The 21,966-nt window shown below is 31.8% G+C and overlaps 1 protein-coding gene and 2 non-coding genes across 3 annotated transcripts; 1 reads left to right on the top strand and 2 right to left on the bottom strand.

Annotated features, from left to right (window-relative positions):
- The first annotated feature begins 436 nt into the window (after window positions 1–436).
- Window positions 437–518, top strand: Trnas-uga. Its single transcript has one exon. It is a non-coding gene; the product is annotated as a tRNA-Ser (tRNA).
- Window positions 519–1,379: 861 nt separating this feature from the next.
- On the bottom strand, window positions 1,380–1,461 carry Trnas-uga. Its single transcript has one exon. It is a non-coding gene; the product is annotated as a tRNA-Ser (tRNA).
- Window positions 1,462–13,356: 11,895 nt separating this feature from the next.
- On the bottom strand, window positions 13,357–14,553 carry LOC123296495. The gene has a single exon (XM_044877985.1). It carries the CDS (start codon window positions 14,551–14,553, stop codon window positions 13,357–13,359), a length of 1,197 nt encoding a protein of 398 aa, XP_044733920.1.
- Window positions 14,554–21,966: the final 7,413 nt, after the last annotated feature.

Here is a 21,966-nt window from a genome sequence, read left to right as displayed (position 1 = left end):
ACAGCTTACTTTAAACAATATTTGATTTGAAATTGTTGAAAATTTCTACGAAATATAATTTTTTTTGTTTCTTAGAATACTTAAATAACCTTTAAACAGGGATCCAATAAAAAGACAAGGCTGACATCAACGGCTAGAGAGAGAGCGTGTCAATTTAAATATTTTTTTATTATTGCAATTAAATTTTTTACTTACACGATTTTGTCGTAAGAACAGTTTTTAGAAACAATTTTTTTCATATTTGAACCATTACCATGTCAGTCAAATACATCGAGTCGCGGTGTCCGAGTGGTTAAGGAAATGTACTTGAAATCCATGGGGTTCTACCCGCACAGGTTCGAATCTTGTCCGCAGCGATTCTTTTATTTTAAATTTTTCTTATTTAAATGCAAATATAATTCGATTCACTGATTGCTGCATTCATGTTAGATATCAAGCTGCGGTGTCCGAGTGGTTAAGGAGATGGACTTGAAATCCATTGGGTTTTACCCGCACAGGTTCGAATCCTGTCCGCAGCGTTTATTTAAATTTTTATATGTCTAGACAGTCTATTTAAATTGGCTGGGTTGCACCAGTTGCAAATAAATTGTATTTTTATCTAAGCGAATCAACAAATCTAGTTTATCACAATTTTTCTTGTTCACAGAGAACACAATTTTAAGAAAAAAGGAAAATTCAAACAAATTTCCCGACAAATTTAAAAGATGATGGAAGAAGAATATTATAACGTTAATGACATTTTCGTAAAATTTATCGTTAGATAAATTGTGTTCATCTTTAGAAAAATTATTTGAAAGTGAGTGTCTGCACACGGATTTTCTTCAATAGATTATTGCATTAATCCGGTATGGAAGCATGAAACACCCAAAATTTCATGTTTTAACCAACATAACTATAACTATCTATTTTGATAATTCCTGATAAGTAAAGCAACAGTACCTATGGGCGCAAAAACCCTAGAACACGGATTTTTTCATATATCTGAGGAATCACAGTCTAAATATGGAAAATTATACGTGCTTTTGGGAACGTGGTATGATTATATTTTTTTAGATGTATCCAATTATACCCCCACAAAATGGGGTAAGTGAAAACAAATTATCTTCTCTTTTAAAAAGTTAATCGTGATGTCAGTTTGACAAACTTGAAATCCAGAAGCTACATTCCTCAAATTAAATTCCACTTTCGATATTTTGGCATATTAAAATTTAAAATAACAATCGCTGCAGGATTCGAACCTGTTCGGGTAGAACCCAATGGATTTCAAGTCCATCTCCTTAACCACTCGGACACCGCAGCTCCATATCTAACATGAATGCAGCAATCAGTGAATCGAATTATATTTGCATTTAAATAAGAATAATTTAAAATAAAAGAATCGCTGCGAACAGGATTCGAACCTGAGCGGGTAGAACCCAATGGATTTCAAGTCCATCTCCTTAACCACTCGGACACCGCAGCTCGATATAAACGATATATATGGTGATGGTTGAATTTGTTCTGAAAAAAATTGCTTCTACAAACTGTTTTTACGACAAAATCGTGAAGTAGTAAAAAATTTAATTGCAATAATAAAAAAATATTTAAATTAGCTCTCTCGTGCCATTGACGTCAGAAAATGTTTTTACCGAAAAACTGCACGAAAAAAAGTAAAAAGACGCCTGCTCGTTATTTGCATTCCTACTTTAAGGTTATTTAAGTATTCTAAGAAAGAAAAAATTATATTTCGAAGAAATTTTCAACAATTTAAACTCAAATATTGTTTAAAGTAAGCTGCAACTTACTGTCTAATTTGAATATAGTTACTAGTAGTACTTTTATAAACTATTTTAATGGCATAGCACTCACTAGTATTTTTAGAATTAAAAAAATTAATTCATATAAAATTTTGTGGAGGTTATGATTTACAAAGTTAAAGAATGATATTATTTTTGTTATAAAAATTTATTTTTTATTTAGGGTTCAGTTATTCTCTCTTGGATTGTTTCACGAACCCAAACCTTATCTTTCCTTAACCAAACATTGTATCATAAAACAAAAACAACAATTACCCGTAAAAATATAAAACTAGACTTGATTCCACGACAAATTTTGAAAGTAAAACAACGAAGAAGTTCTAAGTAATCAAAGATTGCCCATCTCCTTTTAGCAAAACAAATAATAATAATAATAATAATGGGGTTTAACCTCCGTTTCTCTGACATATACGCCTATAACAGAGGCCACCGACATCATTATTTGTTAATCTTTATTTATTTAATCACAAACATATTTACATTTACATTTTGATGTGGGTGGAGTCGGTTAATTCGTTCTTATCCAAGCGACGACAATGTGATCAAGTCTGCACTCCCATTAATTATAAATTGTTCACACTGCCGGTGCCTGAATTCGAACCAGCAACCTAAGTATAAATGAACAAACAGACAAAGACAAAAGCCTTAGACCGCTCGGCTATTTAGGCTCTTTTTAGCAAAACAAAGTTTTATATGTATTATCTTATTATCTATGACAATACCCACGCATGACGTCACTTTTGAGTATCTTCCTCTTTGATTAATTAGGAATTTTAGACGTTCATATCTTGCATATTAGTAACAGTTTTTAAAAATCAACTTCACCTTTCTGCACGTCCAGTGAAAATACTTCATCTGAAGTGATAAAAAAATTTTATCCGATCCCCAATTATAATCGAAATCCTTTGATGTTTAAAATTTGTATACAAAATATAGTATCTAAACAAACATAGATAATACAAAGTATATTAAGTTAAGTCCCGCTTAAGTTTAATGTGTAACGCTTAAAATATTGATGCTACGAACAAAATTTTGGTATATGTGTTCATAAAATCACCTAGTTAGTCCATTTTCGGTTGTATGTCTGTGGACACGATAACTCAAAAATGAATTGAGATATCAAGTTTTTATAGCGTGCTCAGGACGAAAAAAGTGACGCTAAGTTCGTAAATGAGCAACATAGGTCAATTAGGTCTTGAGTCCGTAGGACCCATCTTGTAAGCCGCTTGAGATAGAACAAAAGTTTAAATGTAAAGCGTTTGAATAGGGCTTTTAATTACTAATATTAAAATTTTGAAGAATTCTTCAGTTCTTTAAATGAACCAACTATCTTAAACGTATTTAAAAAAAAATTTTAAAAAAATTTGTGCCTTTTATCGAAAGTTGCTACATTGCTTGTACTTTCTTAACTCAATATCATTACGAAATTAAACTACGAGACCTTTTCAGGTTTCGTTCCGTTAAACCTTTAATCGATTTTTTTAAAGTGTGAAAGATTCACATGACCTTCGTTCAAATAATAAGAGATCTGTATCATCGTAATATTTTAACTTAACCCTTCACGTCACGGTAGTGTGTAAAATCATGTTTTTTTAATTTATATTAGAAAAGTAGGGATTTTAGATAAAACTTTATTTATTTAACTTAAACACTCTTATTCTAAATGCTGCTCAGATACTGGTAGAAAATGTAATTATTATTCTAAAACCTTTACTAAAACACATAATCTACTCATTTACAAATAAAATTTACAAAATTTAAAAAACCCCCGACAAATTTTTTCGGGTACGGAACCCGTATCTCGAATTTGAAACATATCTAAGAACACTCTCCATTAAATTGCCTATTTCCTTAAAGCCTTTTCCAAACTGAGCCGATTTGAAAGATCATCGCCAATTTTAATTTTTTTCGGGTATGGAAAATTCTACCACTTTTATTGTGATAATTTGTTCTCCTAAAATTTAGGGGCGTTTCAATCTTTTTGAACAACCTCTATCTAAATTCATGTAACCAAGTTGCACGATTTGAATTTAATCCCACGTTCACATTAAGATTTATGAGTTAACCAAGTAGGCCATCAAGGTCACTATTAACAATGTCTTTCAAAGTCTGGATCTGTTTTTAATAATAATAATAATATCAATAAAAACAGCAGACTGAAAAATGAAATTTATATGAAGTAGTCATTCTTTTAAACAACTAAATCAGATCTGGGCATGTTTTATTTATACAATGTGTTTAAAAAGTATTCAGAATGGGCTAATAATATAATAACATAGGGATCAGCTAAGTCAAGTGGTTTTGTATTCTTAATAATTTCGTGTAAAATTTTTAATTCAAATAATTTTAACTCTTTAGCCTAAATGGCCAAGCGGTCTAAGGCGTTTGCCCTTGACTGTTTGTCCATTTAGACTTAGGTTGCGGGTTCGAATCCAGGCAGCGGCAGTGTGAACAATTTATAATTAATGGGAGTGCAGAATTGATCACATTGTCGTCGCTTGAATTAGAACGAAGTAACCGACTACACCCACATCAGAATGTAATTGTAAATATGTTTGTAATTAAATAAATAAGATTAACAAATAATGATGTGGGTGGCCTCTGTTATAGACGTAAATGTCAGAGAAACGGAGGTTAAACCCCATTATTATTATAATTTTAACTCTTTAAGTAAAATTATTTATATAAGCCATGTGCATTAAGTATTAAAATTTAATCTGCAGTTAAAATTTTAACTCAAATACTTGAAAATTGAAGGTACTTGCTCTAAAATTCAGTTTCGAGAAAAGCTCGTTTGAAGTTTTGAGTAACAAAATCTTTAATACCTTAATACCTACAACAAAATCGATACCAAAAATGCATTTAAAAAATTGACTCTTTCGGAACATTTATCTCTTAAAAAACATTTATTTTGTAAAATTGTAATTATTTATTTTGTACTGGATTTGAAGAAAAAGCTTCCAATTTTCTTTCCTTATTCCACCTGTATTTTATTTTAATATTTTGTTGATTTAAAACATGACTTGAAAAAATTATATATCTGTCAAAATTTAATCTTCGATTTGTTACCCTCACGTTCAAAGTTCATTTGATTGGCCATTGTCTAATTAAGCAGCAAGATTCATTAACGAAATGAAACCTCGATTATTATCGTTTATAGTTTTGACAACTTTATTATTAAATTTAGACTTATTTTAAATTTTTATAAGAAGAAAAGTTTAATCAAAGAAAATTAACTACAATTTAAACTTTAAACTTTACAACTTGATTGAATTTGTGATAACTAAGTTATTCTTAAAGAAAATTGTTTTAACAAAAGTCGTTGCCATTTTTGTGGGGAACACTTTCGTAATTTAAAGTTTAGTTTTATACGCCTTACAGCTTTTTAGAAATACAGAAAGTTTTATTGGATGTCTGTTCGAAGACAGTTAAAGATCAAGTTTTAAATTCCAAAAAATGTGTCTAATAAAAATAAAAAACATATTTTTGTTCGAAACATTTTTTCGAAAAATTCATATCCATTATCATAAATAATTGTCAAATAAAATTTTATATTATTTATAAATTTTATTAAACGTCAAAATTAATATTTAATACTGTCAACTAAGAATTCTTTTTTAATGCTCACCTTGCAACATTAATTTATAGCCCGTAAGCCCATGCCTAAAAACTTTGCTTTACGCGTGTTGTTTATTTCTTGTAAGACAACGTCTTACATAAGAAAATTATCGATTTCGGGGTATTGTTTTTTTCGGGGCTAGGCAAATTTTTGATTACATTCCCAAACTTCAAATTGACAGTTGTTCATTTTTTGTTATTCTAATAAGAAGGTTATCGAATAATTTATGGAAAAATAATTTTTTCCGATATTCAATAAAACCTTATGTTTACGAGTTATACATTTTGATATGTGAAAAAAAAAACCTATTGTTCCAATGGTTGAAAACAGGGAAAAAAATTTTTTTTCATCTACAAAAATTAAATTGCAAATTGCTTCTTTGAAGCAAACTAGATAAAAGAATTGGGAATTTCTTAAAAAATTAAGGTTTAAATTAATATGCAATAACTCCAAGGTTTTGCCAAGGACGTTGGGTAGACAACAATTTTATTTTTAACCCCGTGAAGTAAAAAACGGGATGTTATAAGTTTGACCGCTATGTGTGTGTCTGTCTGTCTGTCAGTGGCATCGTAGAGCCTAAACGGATGAAACGATTTTGATTTTTTTGATTTTGTTTGAAAGGAAATTTAATGGAGAGTTCTCTTAGCTATGTTAGCTATGTGCGAATTTAAGATTTCGTACCCGAACAAAACTAAAAATTGGCGAAGATCTTCCAAATCGGCTCAGTTTGGAAAAGACTTTAAGGAAAAAGGCAATTTAATGGACAATGTTCTTAGATATGTTTCAAATGCGAGTTTAGGGTTCCGTACCCGATAAATTTGTCGGAGGTCTTTTAACGAATTTAACGACTGCGTAATCAAATATTCAACTAATTCAATTGTCGTGTTTTTAGATTTTCTGATAAAATAAAAAATTTTTAATTTTTTTTTCTTGGAAAGCACAAGAATTATATAACTATTATTATATAATTTTATATATTTTCGCTTAAATCCGGAGGAATATCTTTGCCCGACACGAAATCGGAGCCAACAAGAGTCGATCAACCATTTTCAAGTTATTATACGATGGTCTTTCGTATACATGTTCAAAGAGTGAACGTTAATGAAATGAATAAAGTTTTCAGGAGTGGGCTTACGGACTAATAGCTTTCTTAACATATGGTATGTGTATCGTGAAAGTCTATTTTACAATGGTTATGAGGTAAAAATTTGTGACTATTAATTTGAATGGACATAATTTTTATACATAAATAACAGATTTTGAACAACTTTGTGTAGTTATATTCATAATATAATAATATAAATAATAATAATTCTCCGTTTATTGTATTTAGTTCAACAACCTGATAGTGTAGTGAGAGACTATCTTATTTTTTTATACTTATGTTACTCATCTACCACTCTACGACTTACATTTATATACAGTGGAACCTGGTTAAGAGATATTCTCAAAGGTAGCTCCGGACTGCGTCCGTAAATGAGCTGGCGGAACAAATGAATGTAAACTTGGTATGGGAAGAAAATTGTGAAACCGGCGACTTTGCTAGAAATGGCACAACACTGCCAGACACAAGCATCAGTACCATTTGCGAACTGCAAGTTGCTCCTCAAAGAGGATTTCTTAAAAAAGGCCAATCTTAGGTGGAGGCGGTACTATAATATAAGACAGACATGGTCTGAGTACAATCATAGGCGTTCCGAAGATCTTATATCACTATCAAGGGCATCTGTTAGCAAAGTTGTTGCGGTTGTTACAGGACACTGGTTGGGCGGCAGAAACAATGTCTCATCTTTTCTGTCACTATACCCAGTTCTTGCCACGAGAAGATGGACTTACTTAAGCCAGCCTCTCTTTGACGACCTCTCCGACCTTAAGTCCGCCGTCGTCAAAGCACTCCTGCTATTCTTAAACAGCTCCAAATGGTTCATGGAGTAATGGCCGGGGATCGGCCCACGCTGTGTCCCACCACAGAACAGCCACTCTAACCAAACCTAACTTAGAGGTATTCTACTTACCCACGGTCTCAGTTTTTTACACACTGATAACGAATTGAGCCTTTCTTTTCGGCGTTTTTCAAATAAACATCCGAATGATAGCAAAGCAAAACTTAAACTTGAGGTTCAAAATTAGTTAATAGCGGAATTTGCGAATAAGAATAAGTAAGTAGAAGTAGAAGAGTCATGTATGTTTCAGCGCAGTTGGATGGTACACTTTTCCAAAAAGGGCAAACCTAGGTGAATGTTGGAAACCTCGGAAGTTGGAGGGGATAGATGACGTCATTGACCAATAGTAAATCAAGATGGCGTTGGGAGGTGTGGTGGGGCGTGGCTGACAGAGCGTTAGTGTGTTTCTTGGCGGAAGTGGGGCTTAAAGTGGTGGGCGCGGTTTTGGAAGTGGGGGTTAAAGGGGGCGGGAATTGGACGTTAGATGAGATAATCGAGCCCACTTTCAACCCCAAAGTATGGTACACTTTTCCAAAAAGGGCAAACCTAGGTGAATGTTGGAAACCTCGGCATTGACCAATAGTAAATCAAGATGGCGTCGGGAGGTGTGGTGTTGGGGAATAATGGCTGCCTAAGCATTGATGACGTCATTGGCTTTGACCAATAGTAGCACTGTAAAAATCAAGATGGCGTCGGGAGGTGTGGTTGAATTGGTGGGGAGGAATGGCTGCCTAAGCATAAACGGGAAATTACCAGGTGACGTCATTGGCTTTGACCAATAGTGGTGCTTGACGGGGAGTGAACGGGGGGCGGGACGTTGACATTAGTCAGCAATTTTCAAGAATATGTTAATTTGACCTTGAAAAATATTGTAATTTGACACTTTAAATATACATGATAAAATTCAAGATACGTGACCGGATGTTAATATTTTTTTATGATTAAGCAATGTAATATGACACTTGAAATTTACATAATAAAAATACATGTTCAAACTTGTTTGAATGGACTTTGATCTTAAAATAATTTTACACGTGTCAGCAATTTTCAAGAATATGTTAATTTGACCTTGAAAAATATGATATCATCATCTTGTAACAAGTTCAAACTTGTTTGAAATAATTTTACATGTGTCAAAACACGTGACCGGATATTAATATTTTTTTATGATTAAGCAATGTAATATGACACTTGAAATTTACATAATAAAAATACATGTTCAAACTTGTTTGAATGGACTTTGATCTTAAAATAATTTTACACGTGTCAGCTATTCTCAAGAATATGTTGAAATAGATTTGACCTTGAAAAATATGATATCATCATCCTGTTACAAGTTCAAACTTGTTTGAATAAAAATACATGTTCAAACTTGTTTGAACATGTTTAAACTTGTTTGAATCGCATTAGATCTTAAAATAATTTTACACGTGTTATGAGATTAGATAATAATTTCTGCTGGTGGGGGGGATTTTTGGAGTGGTGGTAATCATATAAAAAAGGCGCTCGACATTACGGTAATATCAGTTTTCATTAAATATTCATAATATTAATCAAAATGAATAGAGCAGAATTAAAATTATTAGATAGTTGTTTAGTGCGACCATGCATAAAAATGGACTACTTGCCACTGAAAAAAAAATTAAAAATACTAAAAATGGAGCGGATTCTAACGATACATGGGCCATCAATAAAAGTTTTACTGGATATAAGCCTAGATGGTACAGAAAACGAGGGTGTTTTTCTACCATCTAGGTTTGCAGTGTTGACGGACAACATGATTAAATTATTTAACACAAAACCGGGGTATTTGATGGTGGAGGAGAAAATTGGAAGAAGTCACCAATTAACGCTGCGCCTATTCGAAGATGATGTTAACGAAGATTGTGTTGACATCGAAGAAGAAAGTCAAGCATTATTTTAAAATCATTCCTATATTGAATTTTGTTACTGCAAGATATATATATTTTATTGTTATACATCAGAAATTTCCGAATAAAAAATCATTTTATAAAATCTATGTATTTTTATTTTTAAATATTTATAATACAACACTGTTTTTTTAAATAAGAAACTTACAATAAAAATAATATTTTTACAATGTGATATTTTTTATTTTTTTTTATAAAACACAAATATGTTCACAAAAGCGGTCCACTATGGCATTTTTTTTATTGTTACAAGTATGTTCGCAAAAACACCGTTCATACTGAGTTCTCAATAGGTTATGATGTAATTTTAAAAATAAATATAAAATCTAAACAGGTCTAATAAGAAACAGCTCGGTTTAATACTGGTCTGTATCTAAACAGGTCTGTATCTAAACAGGTCTGTATCTAAACAGGTCTGTATCTTAACAGGTCTGTATCTAAACAGGTCTGTATCTTAACAGGTCTGTATCTAAACAGGTCTGTATCTAAACAGGTTCAACTTAGCTAGCTGTTTCGCTGTCTGAAGCGTGTTATCACATGAATGCTTGCAAATTAAGTGACCCATATAGTTGATAGACAGTGCTTAATAATCTAACAAGCATCATCATTCAACCCATATAATATGCTCTTTATATGGAATAATAATAAATCAACTTTTACTACAGATTAGATAAAAAAATTTACCCTGCTGTATTATCGGAGTAATTTGGAGTAATTTGGAGTAATATTGGAGTAATATCGGAGTAATTTGGAGTAATATCGGAGTAATTTGGGGTAATATCGGAGTAATTTGGGGTAATTTGGAGTAATATTGGAGTAATATCGGAGTAATTTGGAGTAATATCGGAGTAATTTGGGGGTAATTTGGAGTAATATCGGAGTAATTTGGAGTAATTTGGAGTAATATCGGAGTAATTTGGTGCAGTATCGGTTTGATTTGAGTATTTGTATGTTTGCACTTATTCCAGAATCTAATCAAATTATGAACTTGATATTTTTAAGTCATCATTTAAGGTAAATTCATTATTTTGAATTAGAATTCATATTGATTCACAAACATCTTCTACACTTATACCTAGGATTGGGAAATATGATGGATGTATTTTTTAAAATAATAAAAATGTTTTATCTTGATAGACTGTTTTATTTTTAATAGAAAAATTATTCATAGAACGTATTACTAAATGATTTTTAATAAGAAATTACTAATTTTATGTTAAAAGTTAATATCAACTTGTTATTTAATTATATTTTTTTTTCGCAAGTGATGAATTATAGACAGTATTTCTTTTCCAACATCAGTAGAATATAGACTTCTTAATGTATCAATTAATACATTGGGATCAATATTATAATAAGAAATATTTTCATCAACCTCTAGGACACTCTTACTATTCATAGCTGATTCATATTCCTTGTATTGTTTAGTTTGTGAATTATCCAATTTGCTTCTATCACTACTCATTTTCAGATTAAACTTTTGATTGCTACTCTCTGATTCATTAAATGAAATATCATCATATGATTCATCATCATTTGGTTTTAACTTTGAAGTTTTAGCAACGATAGATTCCGAACACTTTGAAGAATTGCTCAATGTTGGTTTTCTTTTACTAGATTCAGCAATAGAACAATCTTTATCATTATGTATATTTTGAATAGCATTGTTGAACCTTTGATTGCTACTCTCTGATTCATTAAAGGAAATATCATCATATGATTCATCATCATTTGGTTTTAACTTTGAAGTTTTAGCAACGATAGATTCCGAACTCTTTGAAGAATTGCTCAATGTTGGTTTTCTTTTACTAGATTCAGCAATAGAACAATCTTTATCATTATGTATATTTTGAATAGCATTGTTGAACCTTTGATTGCTACCCTCTGATTCATTAAATGAAATATCATCATATGATTCATCATCATTTGGTTTTAACTTTGAAGTTTTAGCAACGATAGATTCCGAACTCTTTGAAGAATTGCTCAATGTTCGTTTTCTTTTACTAGATTCAGCAATAGAACAATCTTTATCATTATATATATTTTGAATAGCATTGTTGAAATCAGAGGTGTGACAACGCTGGATGTGTCTATTTTTATTAAATTTCCGAGAAAATATGAGATCACAGTATTCACATTTAAACATGTTTATCAAAAAAAAACTGTATCGGTTGTGAACTGATTGATGGTGTATCTTGAAATAATAGGTCTGTTTAGAAACAGGTCTGTTTAATACTGGTTTTAACCTGTTTAATACTGGTCTGTATCTGTTTAATACTGGTTTTGATCTGTTTAATACTGGTCTGTTTAGAAACCAGTCTTGTTTTCAGTATATTATATTTTCTTCCCTTAACTCTTGTATCAAACTATTGATTTCATTTTGATGGTTGAAATTTCCCGCGTCACGTGATGCGCATAACAGCCGTAATCTGTCGCAAAGTTCGTCGATTGTATTCCAGTACACATAATCTATGGGATTATTAGTTACTCGTGATAATGTTAGACCGCTACCAGAAGCAGGAGCCGATGGGTATAGATGTTTCTTAATGATTTTTTTATACTTTAAACCTCTAGTTCCTTGAATTTGACCCCGAGAGTCATAATTCCGTCTATTAGCGTTTGTTGATGTTACAATTTCTAAATAGTTACGCATGTCTTGCTCTGAATAATGTTTTGGTATCTGTTTTACTAAAAGCTCATATAAACCTGATGTCCCGTCGTACCATTTTTCGTTGACTTGTATATCGTTATGCTTAATGTGAACAACTGAATTACCTACATATAATCTATCAGCAGCATTATCATAACGTAATCCGTAAGTATTATCGATAAGCTTATCATCTTTATTCGATAATATAAAATAAATGTATTTACCGGCCATATCTCCATAAGTCTTTGTAAAATGCTGAAGTGCATGCTGATTATTCTCTGGTGATTTTATAATCTCCCTAAATACAACATCAGGAGTGTGTAATGCATCATCCTCATAGGTGTCTGATAGATTTTGTTTTGTGACTACTGGAGTATCTTCAAATAATTTTCTAGCCTTCATTGGCGTATAATTTAATAGTTCATCTTTATTGTCTTCTAAGGTATCATCTTCCATCTTGCGTTTTATATTAATTCGAGTAAAATCATTTTTGTTCTCTTGTTTTTCTACTAGCTTATTCAACGGATCAGTGATGGGCTTAAATGTTTTTTCTAATGAAATGGTCGCTGTTTGTTCATCAGCTTTGAGTGCGTTATACTTTTTCTGTATAATATCTCTCAACTTAGCTAGCTGATTCGTTGTCTGAAGCATGTTATCACATGAAAGATCACAAATTAAATGACCTATACAGTTGATAAACAGCGCTTAATAACCTAACAAGTATCATCAATCAACCTATATAATATGCTCTTTATAAGGAATAATAAATCAACTTGTACTACAGATAAGATAAAAAAAAATTTTATTTAAAAAAAATTACAATTTTAGATTAAAACAAAATACAAAATATGAATAAAGACAATTATTTTATTTTTTAATATTATTTATTGTTAAAACTTTTTTAATCATTAACACTAATTTATCAACAACAAGCACCTCCGTATAAAGATCTATTAAAAAAATAATGTAATAAATACATAATAATATTTGTAGTACATAATAATGTTTATGTTGATAGATGCATAGAGCTTTTGATACACTGTCATTCTTATGGAGTGGTTTTCCACCATCCAAATTTTCAATGTGGACTGCCCTTGTTGAATTTCGAATTAATTTTTTAATCCAAATTTTCTTTTCTTCACCTTTGCAGTATATTACATTATGATTAGCAATATGTGTTAAAATGGTTGATAACTCACAATAATCGGTGGCTCCTTGATTCCAGTATAAGCCATGGTAATTATTTGAGAGCCAAATTGTTTGTTTCTTATCTGAATCACTTAATGTGTTAAATGGAAATGGTGGTTTGAATACATAATGTCCAAAATGGTTCCCATTTGTATCCACAAAACTAAGTTCTTTAACGATGAATTCATTGTTTACTTTGAAACCCTGTACGTCCACTATGTACGCCATTTTAAACTACTCTATTCACAATATTCGTGAGTGGATTGTATTTAAATAATCGATCATGGAACACTATACAATACGCACGCGTTTTAGCTGGGAAATTAACACTAGCTTCAAACTCAACGCGCAAGTCCACTGTTGTAGATTTAAGTGACTCTGGGTGCTTCGAACAGTCAATGACAAATAGAGGTGATTTATTTATAAACGTTTCTTTATCTAGCAATGGTTCTGTTATAGAGCGTCTATAGTACGATTTTTGAAAATTACAATACATTTCATACAGTAACGCTGTTTGATTATTTGTGTAATTTAGATTCAAATTCACATATGGGTAGGCTTCACCATTTAAATAGACTTTCAAATTTGTTATGTTACAATGGTCAAACTGACTGGAATCTTTTAAAATGTTGCGGTCACGATTTGTTTGGAAACAGATAACAGCGTAGTTAGGACATTCTACACTAGTTTTAACACTCCACACATGTCTATCAGTTAATGGTAGTTCTGGTATAAGTAGACATTCCATTGATCGAAACCATAACCTCAAATCATCATTTTGATTGACTAAGTTGTATAATTCGACTCGCATTTTATCAGACACTTTAACGTATGGAACACACCATTCTAATTTGTTGATTTTAATTTTAGGTTTGCTTGTTGCGACAGTTGAGGTAAAACAATTAATATCATCATTTGCACGAACAATAACGATTTCTTGTTTCATGTTTACGAGAATTTTAGGATAATCTTCAAAAAAACCCATATACATTTTCAACGGAATACGAACATTGAAGTAACCAGCAGCATTCTTTTTAAAATTTTCACCAAAGCCAGCATTCTCTAAAGCTTTACTTTGATTTTCGTTTAGGGATAGATAGTTTTTTATAGTGCTAACGATGCCTACGTTATTAATCACATCAATTACCTTACCACCAATTTCATAACGAATTTCATGAAACATAAATGATATAGCATTCGATATGAAGCTGGCTGCATTTGTATCATCATCATCAGTCACTTGACCTTCGATATTTAAAACACTTTCACTTGGTAATGTGTACAAGTCTTGTGATTGAATGCAAATTCTACTCTCATCGCTTGATTCAAATTTCGATGAATTATAAGCTTGGTGGTTGTGATACTCTAGTCCTGTAATAACATTATCGTACTCAGGTACATTGGTCACTTCTAGTAATTCTGCCATTCTTCTTCTTCTTAATACAATTGAATTTTATTCGTATAACTGATTTCTTTATTTTAAACCAGCAACTAAATTTTACCCAACAATTGGCCGTTTTAGTTTTAAGCCAATTGATTGAAGAAATTTTCTATTTTCGTATGATAACTGTTTGTGATTATTTATTCTATTGTTGCTCGATTGAGGTTGTTTTATGAGACGGTTTGTAGAAACACTGCCTCCAACATAACGTGTAGGATGATTAAATACAAAACCCATTATATCTTTTTCAAGTGTAATCCAATTGTAATGTTTTCACCTCGAAAGTTAACTAATTTACCAGTTTGATCCACTAACGTGAGCGTAATGTTGCTTATAGTTTGACAGTTGATTGGTAAATAAATAACATTCATAGGATGTATCACAATTTTATAACCTGGTGGTAGATTTGGTGAAAAATGAAACAATGTGTGACTGATTTCATTGTTATGATACGATCCATTTGTAATATTACATTGAACATAAATTGTTTCTACAGGTAAAATATTAACTGTATTGTCACTTTCATGCCTTTTATTTGCATCTAGTTTTCGTTTATTAAATCCCAACATGCGACAAACAGAATCTGATGGTTCACAGTTTATTATCACAGTACACTTTATTTCACATTTTAAAGTATTTGTATTAGCATTTATTTGTAGTGTCACCTCATCGCCTACAGCTTCTTTTAAATAACGTTCAATATCTTCAACTTCATAAGATCCTGGTGGTATTTCTATGACTTTATCATCGTAATAAAACATGTTATTGTAGCTGTGTATATTAGGTATGGAATTGTACCCTTGTAAATCTACTAGACCCATTTCATAATTTTCATTTTTATCTAATTCAATTGGTGGAGAATAGTCTGTTGTTAAAAAAGAGCTATTCCCTGTAAAAGTAAGCATGTATGACATCTTGATTTTGAATGAAGTGAATACAAGACTTGCTGGTTTATTTATTTAATAAAAATTGTATACATAGATGTCCACAAATCGGAGTATTAAACTGTTGTTGCCTATCAAAATTATATTGAATGTCACATCCGTTAAAATATTTAATGACTTCCACTGGCGGTCTCAAATTTCCAAAACTATCATAATAGATGACACTTCGATTGTACTTTTTATATGCCGTCCAGTGTGTACCACTATTTTTGGATACATCATGGTTGATAATTCCTGTTTCATATTTATATGGTCTTTTGGGTAGGGTGTCACGCATAAAAACACCACGAAAATACGGAATTTTAAATTGTTTAGCATACGCACGTAGCTCCGTATCGTAAAGTGCTCTACGTGGTAGCGTTTCAATTAGTTTTTTGCTAAATATAATCCCATGCCTTTGTTGTACGGTCTTAAATACAAGCCTTTACCCATTGCTATAGCTTCCATTGTTTTGTTGTGTCTTTGACTCTCATTAAGTTGATCACGAGCACTTTTATAATTTGTAACGGCTTTAGCAATACCCGACGCTCCACCAGCCAAAGCACCTAAAGCAGAGAGTCCTGCGAATATTGGAATTAATGGAAGTACACCACCAGACTTTGGAACTGGTATTACACGTGTGGGTGCTTTAATACGTTGACCTCGCACGGCTGCTTTTGCTATTTTTACAGCTGCTTTTAAGTCCGTTGGTTGTGATTTTTTCAATGCATTTCGTGCCTTTCGCACTGATGCTGTAAAGTTTATAGTTTTCTTTGTCTTTTTCGTCTTTTTCTTTTTTAATCCCATACCAAGTGAAGTTTTTGTCTTCATGGCGCCTGTAACGAATAAAGCGGATGCTTTTTCACCAATTGTTGAATCAGATGCTTTGGCACGTTTCCAAGCGGCTTCAGCTAATTGTTTATCTGCTAGATGACGCTCCTTTAAGTCTTTACTTTTTGAATATGCTATATCATGTACCATACAAGCCTGATCCAATGCGTTTTTTGGTTTATCACCACGCGCTAATCGTTCTGCCAGCTTAGTTCCAGGTCCACAATATTGATAAGTTGGTATGTGTAACTCAAACGGTAATTTATTTATAAGTGTGTTAACAATACCTCTTCCTTTGTGTTGTTGCTTCTGATGTGACATACTACTAAATGATTTAAACAATTAAGTTCACATATATTTAAATGTTTATAAAATGGGTTGTATTGAAATTTTAGTCTTAGTTACATTAAAAATGCGTTTTCATAAACAACAACCCGCTCTGAGTGTTGAAAATTTAATACCAGAAAATACAGATACACAAACATATCATGGTCCTCTATTTTCAGATTCACTACGAACAATAATATGTGGCCCTAGTGGTTGTGGTAAAACCAATGTTATGTTGAATTTAATTTATGATGAAAACGGTTTACGCTTTGAAAACATTTATGTGTACAGTAAATCTCTTTACCAACCGAAATATCAATTACTAGAAGAGACTTTAAAATTAGTGGAAGGGGTTGGATATTTTCCATTTAGTGATACTAGTGAAATTCTTAGTCCGAATGAAGCTCGAGAAAAAAGTCTTTTCATTTTTGATGATGTGAGCTGTCATTCACAACAGAGAATTAGAGAATACTTTAGTATGGGTCGTCATCGAAAAATTGATTGTTTCTACCTATGTCAGAGCTACGCACGTGTTCCAAAGCATAACATAAGGGACAATGTTAATTGCTTGGTGTTATTCAAAACGGACGAAATGAATCTAAAACACATATTCTACGATCATGTTGGCTCTGATATGAATTTTCAAAAATTTCATGATTTATGTCGACATTGTTGGAGTTCACCAAATGGATTTGTTGTAATAATGAAAAATTTCTCTATGAATGCAGGTCGTTATAGGAATGGATTTGATGAATTTATTGAACTGTAGTGTCACCAATACTTTGTGTGTTTTTTCAGATTCATAATAATAATTTTTTTCTGTAAATTTTTTTTAAAATGTAAATTTTAATCATTAATAAATACAAAAAAAATATTTATAAGATTTTTATTAAATAAAACCTTTATTCTAATCTCATAACACGTGTAAAATTATTTTAAGATCTAATGCGATTCAAACAAGTTTAAACATGTTCAAACAAGTTTGAACATGTATTTTTATTCAAACAAGTTTGAACTTGTAACAGGATGATGATATCATATTTTTCAAGGTCAAATCTATTTCAACATATTCTTGAGAATAGCTGACACGTGTAAAATTATTTTAAGATCAAAGTCCATTCAAACAAGTTTGAACATGTATTTTTATTATGTAAATTTCAAGTGTCATATTACATTGCTTAATCATAAAAAAATATTAACATCCGGTCACGTGTTTTGACACATGTAAAATTATTTCAAACAAGTTTGAACTTGTTACAAGATGATGATATCATATTTTTCAAGGTCAAATCTATTTCAACATATTCTTGAAAATTGCTGACACGTGTAAAATTATTTTAAGATCAAAGTCCATTCAAACAAGTTTGAACATGTATTTTTATTATGTAAATTTCAAGTGTCATATTACATCGCTGACTCAATAAAAAAAAAATATTAACATCCGGTCACGTTTCTTGAATTTTATCATGTATATTTAAAGTGTCAAATTACAATATTTTTCAAGGTCAAATTAACATATTCTTGAAAATTGCTGACTAATGTCAACGTCCCGCCCCCCCGTTCACTCCATTCACTCTCCGCCGACTACAGCGCCACTATTGGTCAAAGCCAATGACGTCACCTGGTAATTCCCCGTTTATGCTTAGGCAGCCATTCCTCCACACCAATTCAACCACACCTCCCGACGCCATCTTGATTTTTACAGCGCTACTATTGGTCAAAGCCAATGACGTCATCAATGCTTAGGCAGCCATTATTCCCCAACACCACACCTCCCAACGCCATCTTGATTTTTACAGCGCTACTATTGGTCTAACCCAATGACGTCCCCCCTCCAACTTCGCATTCAACCGAGGTTTGCCCTTTTTGGAAAAGTGTACCATCCAACTGGGTTGAAAGTGGGCTCGATTATCTAACGTCCAATTCCCGCCCCCTTTAACCCCCACTTCCAAGAAACACACTCCTGTCAACCACGCCCACCACTTTAAGCCCCACTTCCACCAAGAAACACACTAACGCTCTGTCAGCCACGCCCCACCACACCTCCCAACGCCATCTTGATTTACTATTGGTCAATGACGTCATCTATCCCCTCCAACTTCGCATTCAACCGAGGTTTCCAACATTCACCTAGGTTTGCCCTTTTTTGAAAAGTGTACCATCAAAGTGGGGTTACTTGAGGTCAAACTGGCCCAGGAGTGACTTGACTCTTCTACTAGTAGACCAACAGACAAAACGATGTTATCTCAGTTACAGAGGATATTGCATATAAAAAGCACTCGCTGTTTCAGTTATGGAGGTAGCTATGATGATAAAATCGAAAGAACGAATCCCAATTATAGAGGCTTGCTTCGTCCTACTCACAGAGGTGCCAAAGTGTTGGGACCTAAGCATATGATTTCCAGTTATTGCCGTTTCTCACTCATCCTGGTTTCATTGTAAATAAATGTATGTAGTATAAAAATGTATATTTTTCATTGAATTGAAAAACATATTATAATCTATATTTCTGTGTTCGATGGTATGTTTGTGCTTGAGTTAAAATTAGGAATTTCCGTTAGAAATTGAAAGAGGCTAGTTTATTGACTATTTTTATATAACAAAATGCGTTGAATATGATCTTGACAAAAAAATTTTGTAAATTATGGGTTTCATTAAATAAATTTCGATTTTTGCTCCAATTTCATAGGTCAATTTTTTGTATTATATAAATCTAAATTTTGTATTTCGACTACCAAGTAGTCATCATCAGTATGAATTATTATGTAATTCTTTTATTGTAAATAAGCTAACTATCATAGGGACATAAAATTTATCCACTTCTCGTCAATTTGAAAGAGCATCTGACCAAGGTATTTAACTAACTATTAATCCTAATAAAGCAAAATTTTTTATGCAACGCTTGAAAATCTTAGGACACGTAATTTCTTCCGAAGGTAGGATACCTAATCCTGAAAAAGTAGAAGCAATTAGAACTATGCCTATTCCTAAAAACCTTAAGGAATTACAATCATTTCTTGGAATGGCAGCCTTCTTCGCTAGATATATACAGAATTTTAGTACTATAGTGGCACCTTTAAATGCCTTAAAAAAGAAAGATGCTAAATTCATTATAACGCAAACACATGTGGATGCTATTAATAAACTTAAAACAGTGCTCACTACGGCACCAATTTTACGATTCCCTATTTTTGATGACAAACATCCTTTCATAGTAACTACAGATGCAAGTTCTATAGGTGTAGGTGCTTGTCTAATGCAAAAATTTGAAAACAAACTACATCCAATTGAATACTGTTCGCGAAAACTTAATCCAGCAGAATCAAAATACCCAGTATACCAACTGGAATTATTGGCTGTTTTACATGCATTAAATACATTTAAAGACTACCTTTTAGATCGAAAATTTATATTACGTACTGATTGCAACGCTTTGGTGTATTTATTTAATACACCACAACGTTTTAATAAACTTTCCAGATGGTTATTAACTATCTCGAAATTTAATTTTACAACAGAACATATTAGAGGCACAGAAAATGTAGTAGCCGATTGTTTAAGTAGATTATTTTGTGAAAATGAAACAAATATTGAGGAAAATATTCAATCAAAAAACATAGAACCAATTACACTTCTTAATCAGATATTAACTGACCCCAAAGGTTTTTTATCTATAAAAAAGGAACAAAAAGCTTCTCCAGATTGTAGACACATTTACCAATTAATTAAATCAGGTTCAAATGTACAAAATTTTGCAATTCGCGATGGCTTATTAGTTCGTTTTGTTGGGCGCAATAGAAATAAACGTATTGTTCTCACAGATTCTTTATTGGACTATGTATTAGATTACTTTCATTCCTCAGTATTTGGATGTCATTCAGGCGTCACGAAAACATATCGTGAGATAGCCAAAAGATTTACATATCCTGACTTATATAAAAAAACTGTAGATTATGTTAAAAAGTGTAGTGTTTGTGCTACCTGTAAACCAATAAACTATAAAATCTCAGCACCTGATGCATCAATTAGTGAAAAAAGTATATATAACAAACTATATGTGGACTTTATTGGACCCCTAATACCTTCTGCAGATAATGGCTTCAAATATATTTTTGTTATTACAGATGCTTATAGCAAGTTTTGTTGGGCCTACCCCACTAGGAAAGCAACGTCAGCAGTGGTAATTAAAATTTTACATCAACTCTTCATGGTATTTGGATTTCCAAAAGTTTTAATTAGCGATAATGCTAAAAGCTTCAAGTCTAATAAATATACACAATTTTTATTATTAAATGGAATTCGCATTGGTTATACCTCGCCTTACCGTCCTCAAGGTAATATCACAGAAAGAATAAACAGAAATATAAAAATAAATTTAACCTGCGTAATCAAACAATACCAAATGAAACATAAGGACTGGAATAAAATATTGCCATTTATAATATTCAATTACAATTCGACATATCACTCAATTATTAAAGCTTCACCAGCAGCAGTTTTTTTGGGTCGAACTTGGAATCAACCATTGGATTTATTACTAAATACCACCGATATTTTGGCTATGGAAAAACCTCCTAGTGTGGATATGGTCCAGCAGGCACTGCATAAAGCTACTGTAATGCGAAAAGCACGACGACATCAAGCTCCAACTGATGTTAAATTCCACGTTAATCAACTTGTACGGGTTAGACTACCACCTACAGCATCAAACATCAACGAAGACAGAAAATTTTCACCTCGATTCAGCGATGTTAAAAGAATCGTCCGTTTTACAACTCCAGTTAGTGTAGAATTAATTGATCCAAAAACTAACGAATTAACTAGAACACATGTCACACACTTGAAACGTGCTGAAGTGTTATAAGATGAACTTTTTTTTTAGAGGTGGTGAGTGAAACACAATCAAATATTACTTTTAGCTAAGACTCCAATCATTAGTTTAATAATTACTTTACCGATGCACAGATGTCAGATAAATATATATATAAGTTAAATTAATTTTCTTAAAAAAATCCTTATAATGATATGTATGAAAAATATTAATATTTTCTATTTTCATTTTTAATTTCTGAAATATTAAAAATACTTACAGTATTTTTGTATGTATGAATTTTTCATAAAAAAGAAAAAAACAAGTAATTGTTGGACAAGGAAAGATGTATACATAGCTAACATATAAATTATAGAAACAGCTATTTAAATTCATATATAAAAGCTAGTCACTGTGTGTCATACGGGCAGTGTGTGTACGCAGAACCAAATCAAAGGACGACTTCAATTTAACACTCAACAACATGGAATAAAGAAAAATATATAT

Source organism: Chrysoperla carnea, chromosome 1 (genome assembly GCF_905475395.1).
Source record: "Chrysoperla carnea chromosome 1, inChrCarn1.1, whole genome shotgun sequence".
NCBI classification, from domain to species: domain Eukaryota; kingdom Metazoa; phylum Arthropoda; class Insecta; order Neuroptera; family Chrysopidae; genus Chrysoperla; species Chrysoperla carnea.
The sequence above is the reverse complement of the archived record's forward strand: the minus strand, read 5'-3'. Positions and strand labels throughout refer to the sequence as shown.

Bases quoted from the DNA above. Each gene is read 5' to 3' on its own strand.
- LOC123296495 (XM_044877985.1), bottom strand. From the start codon at position 14,553: ATGGCAGAATTACTAGAAGTGACCAATGTACCTGAGTACGATAATGTT.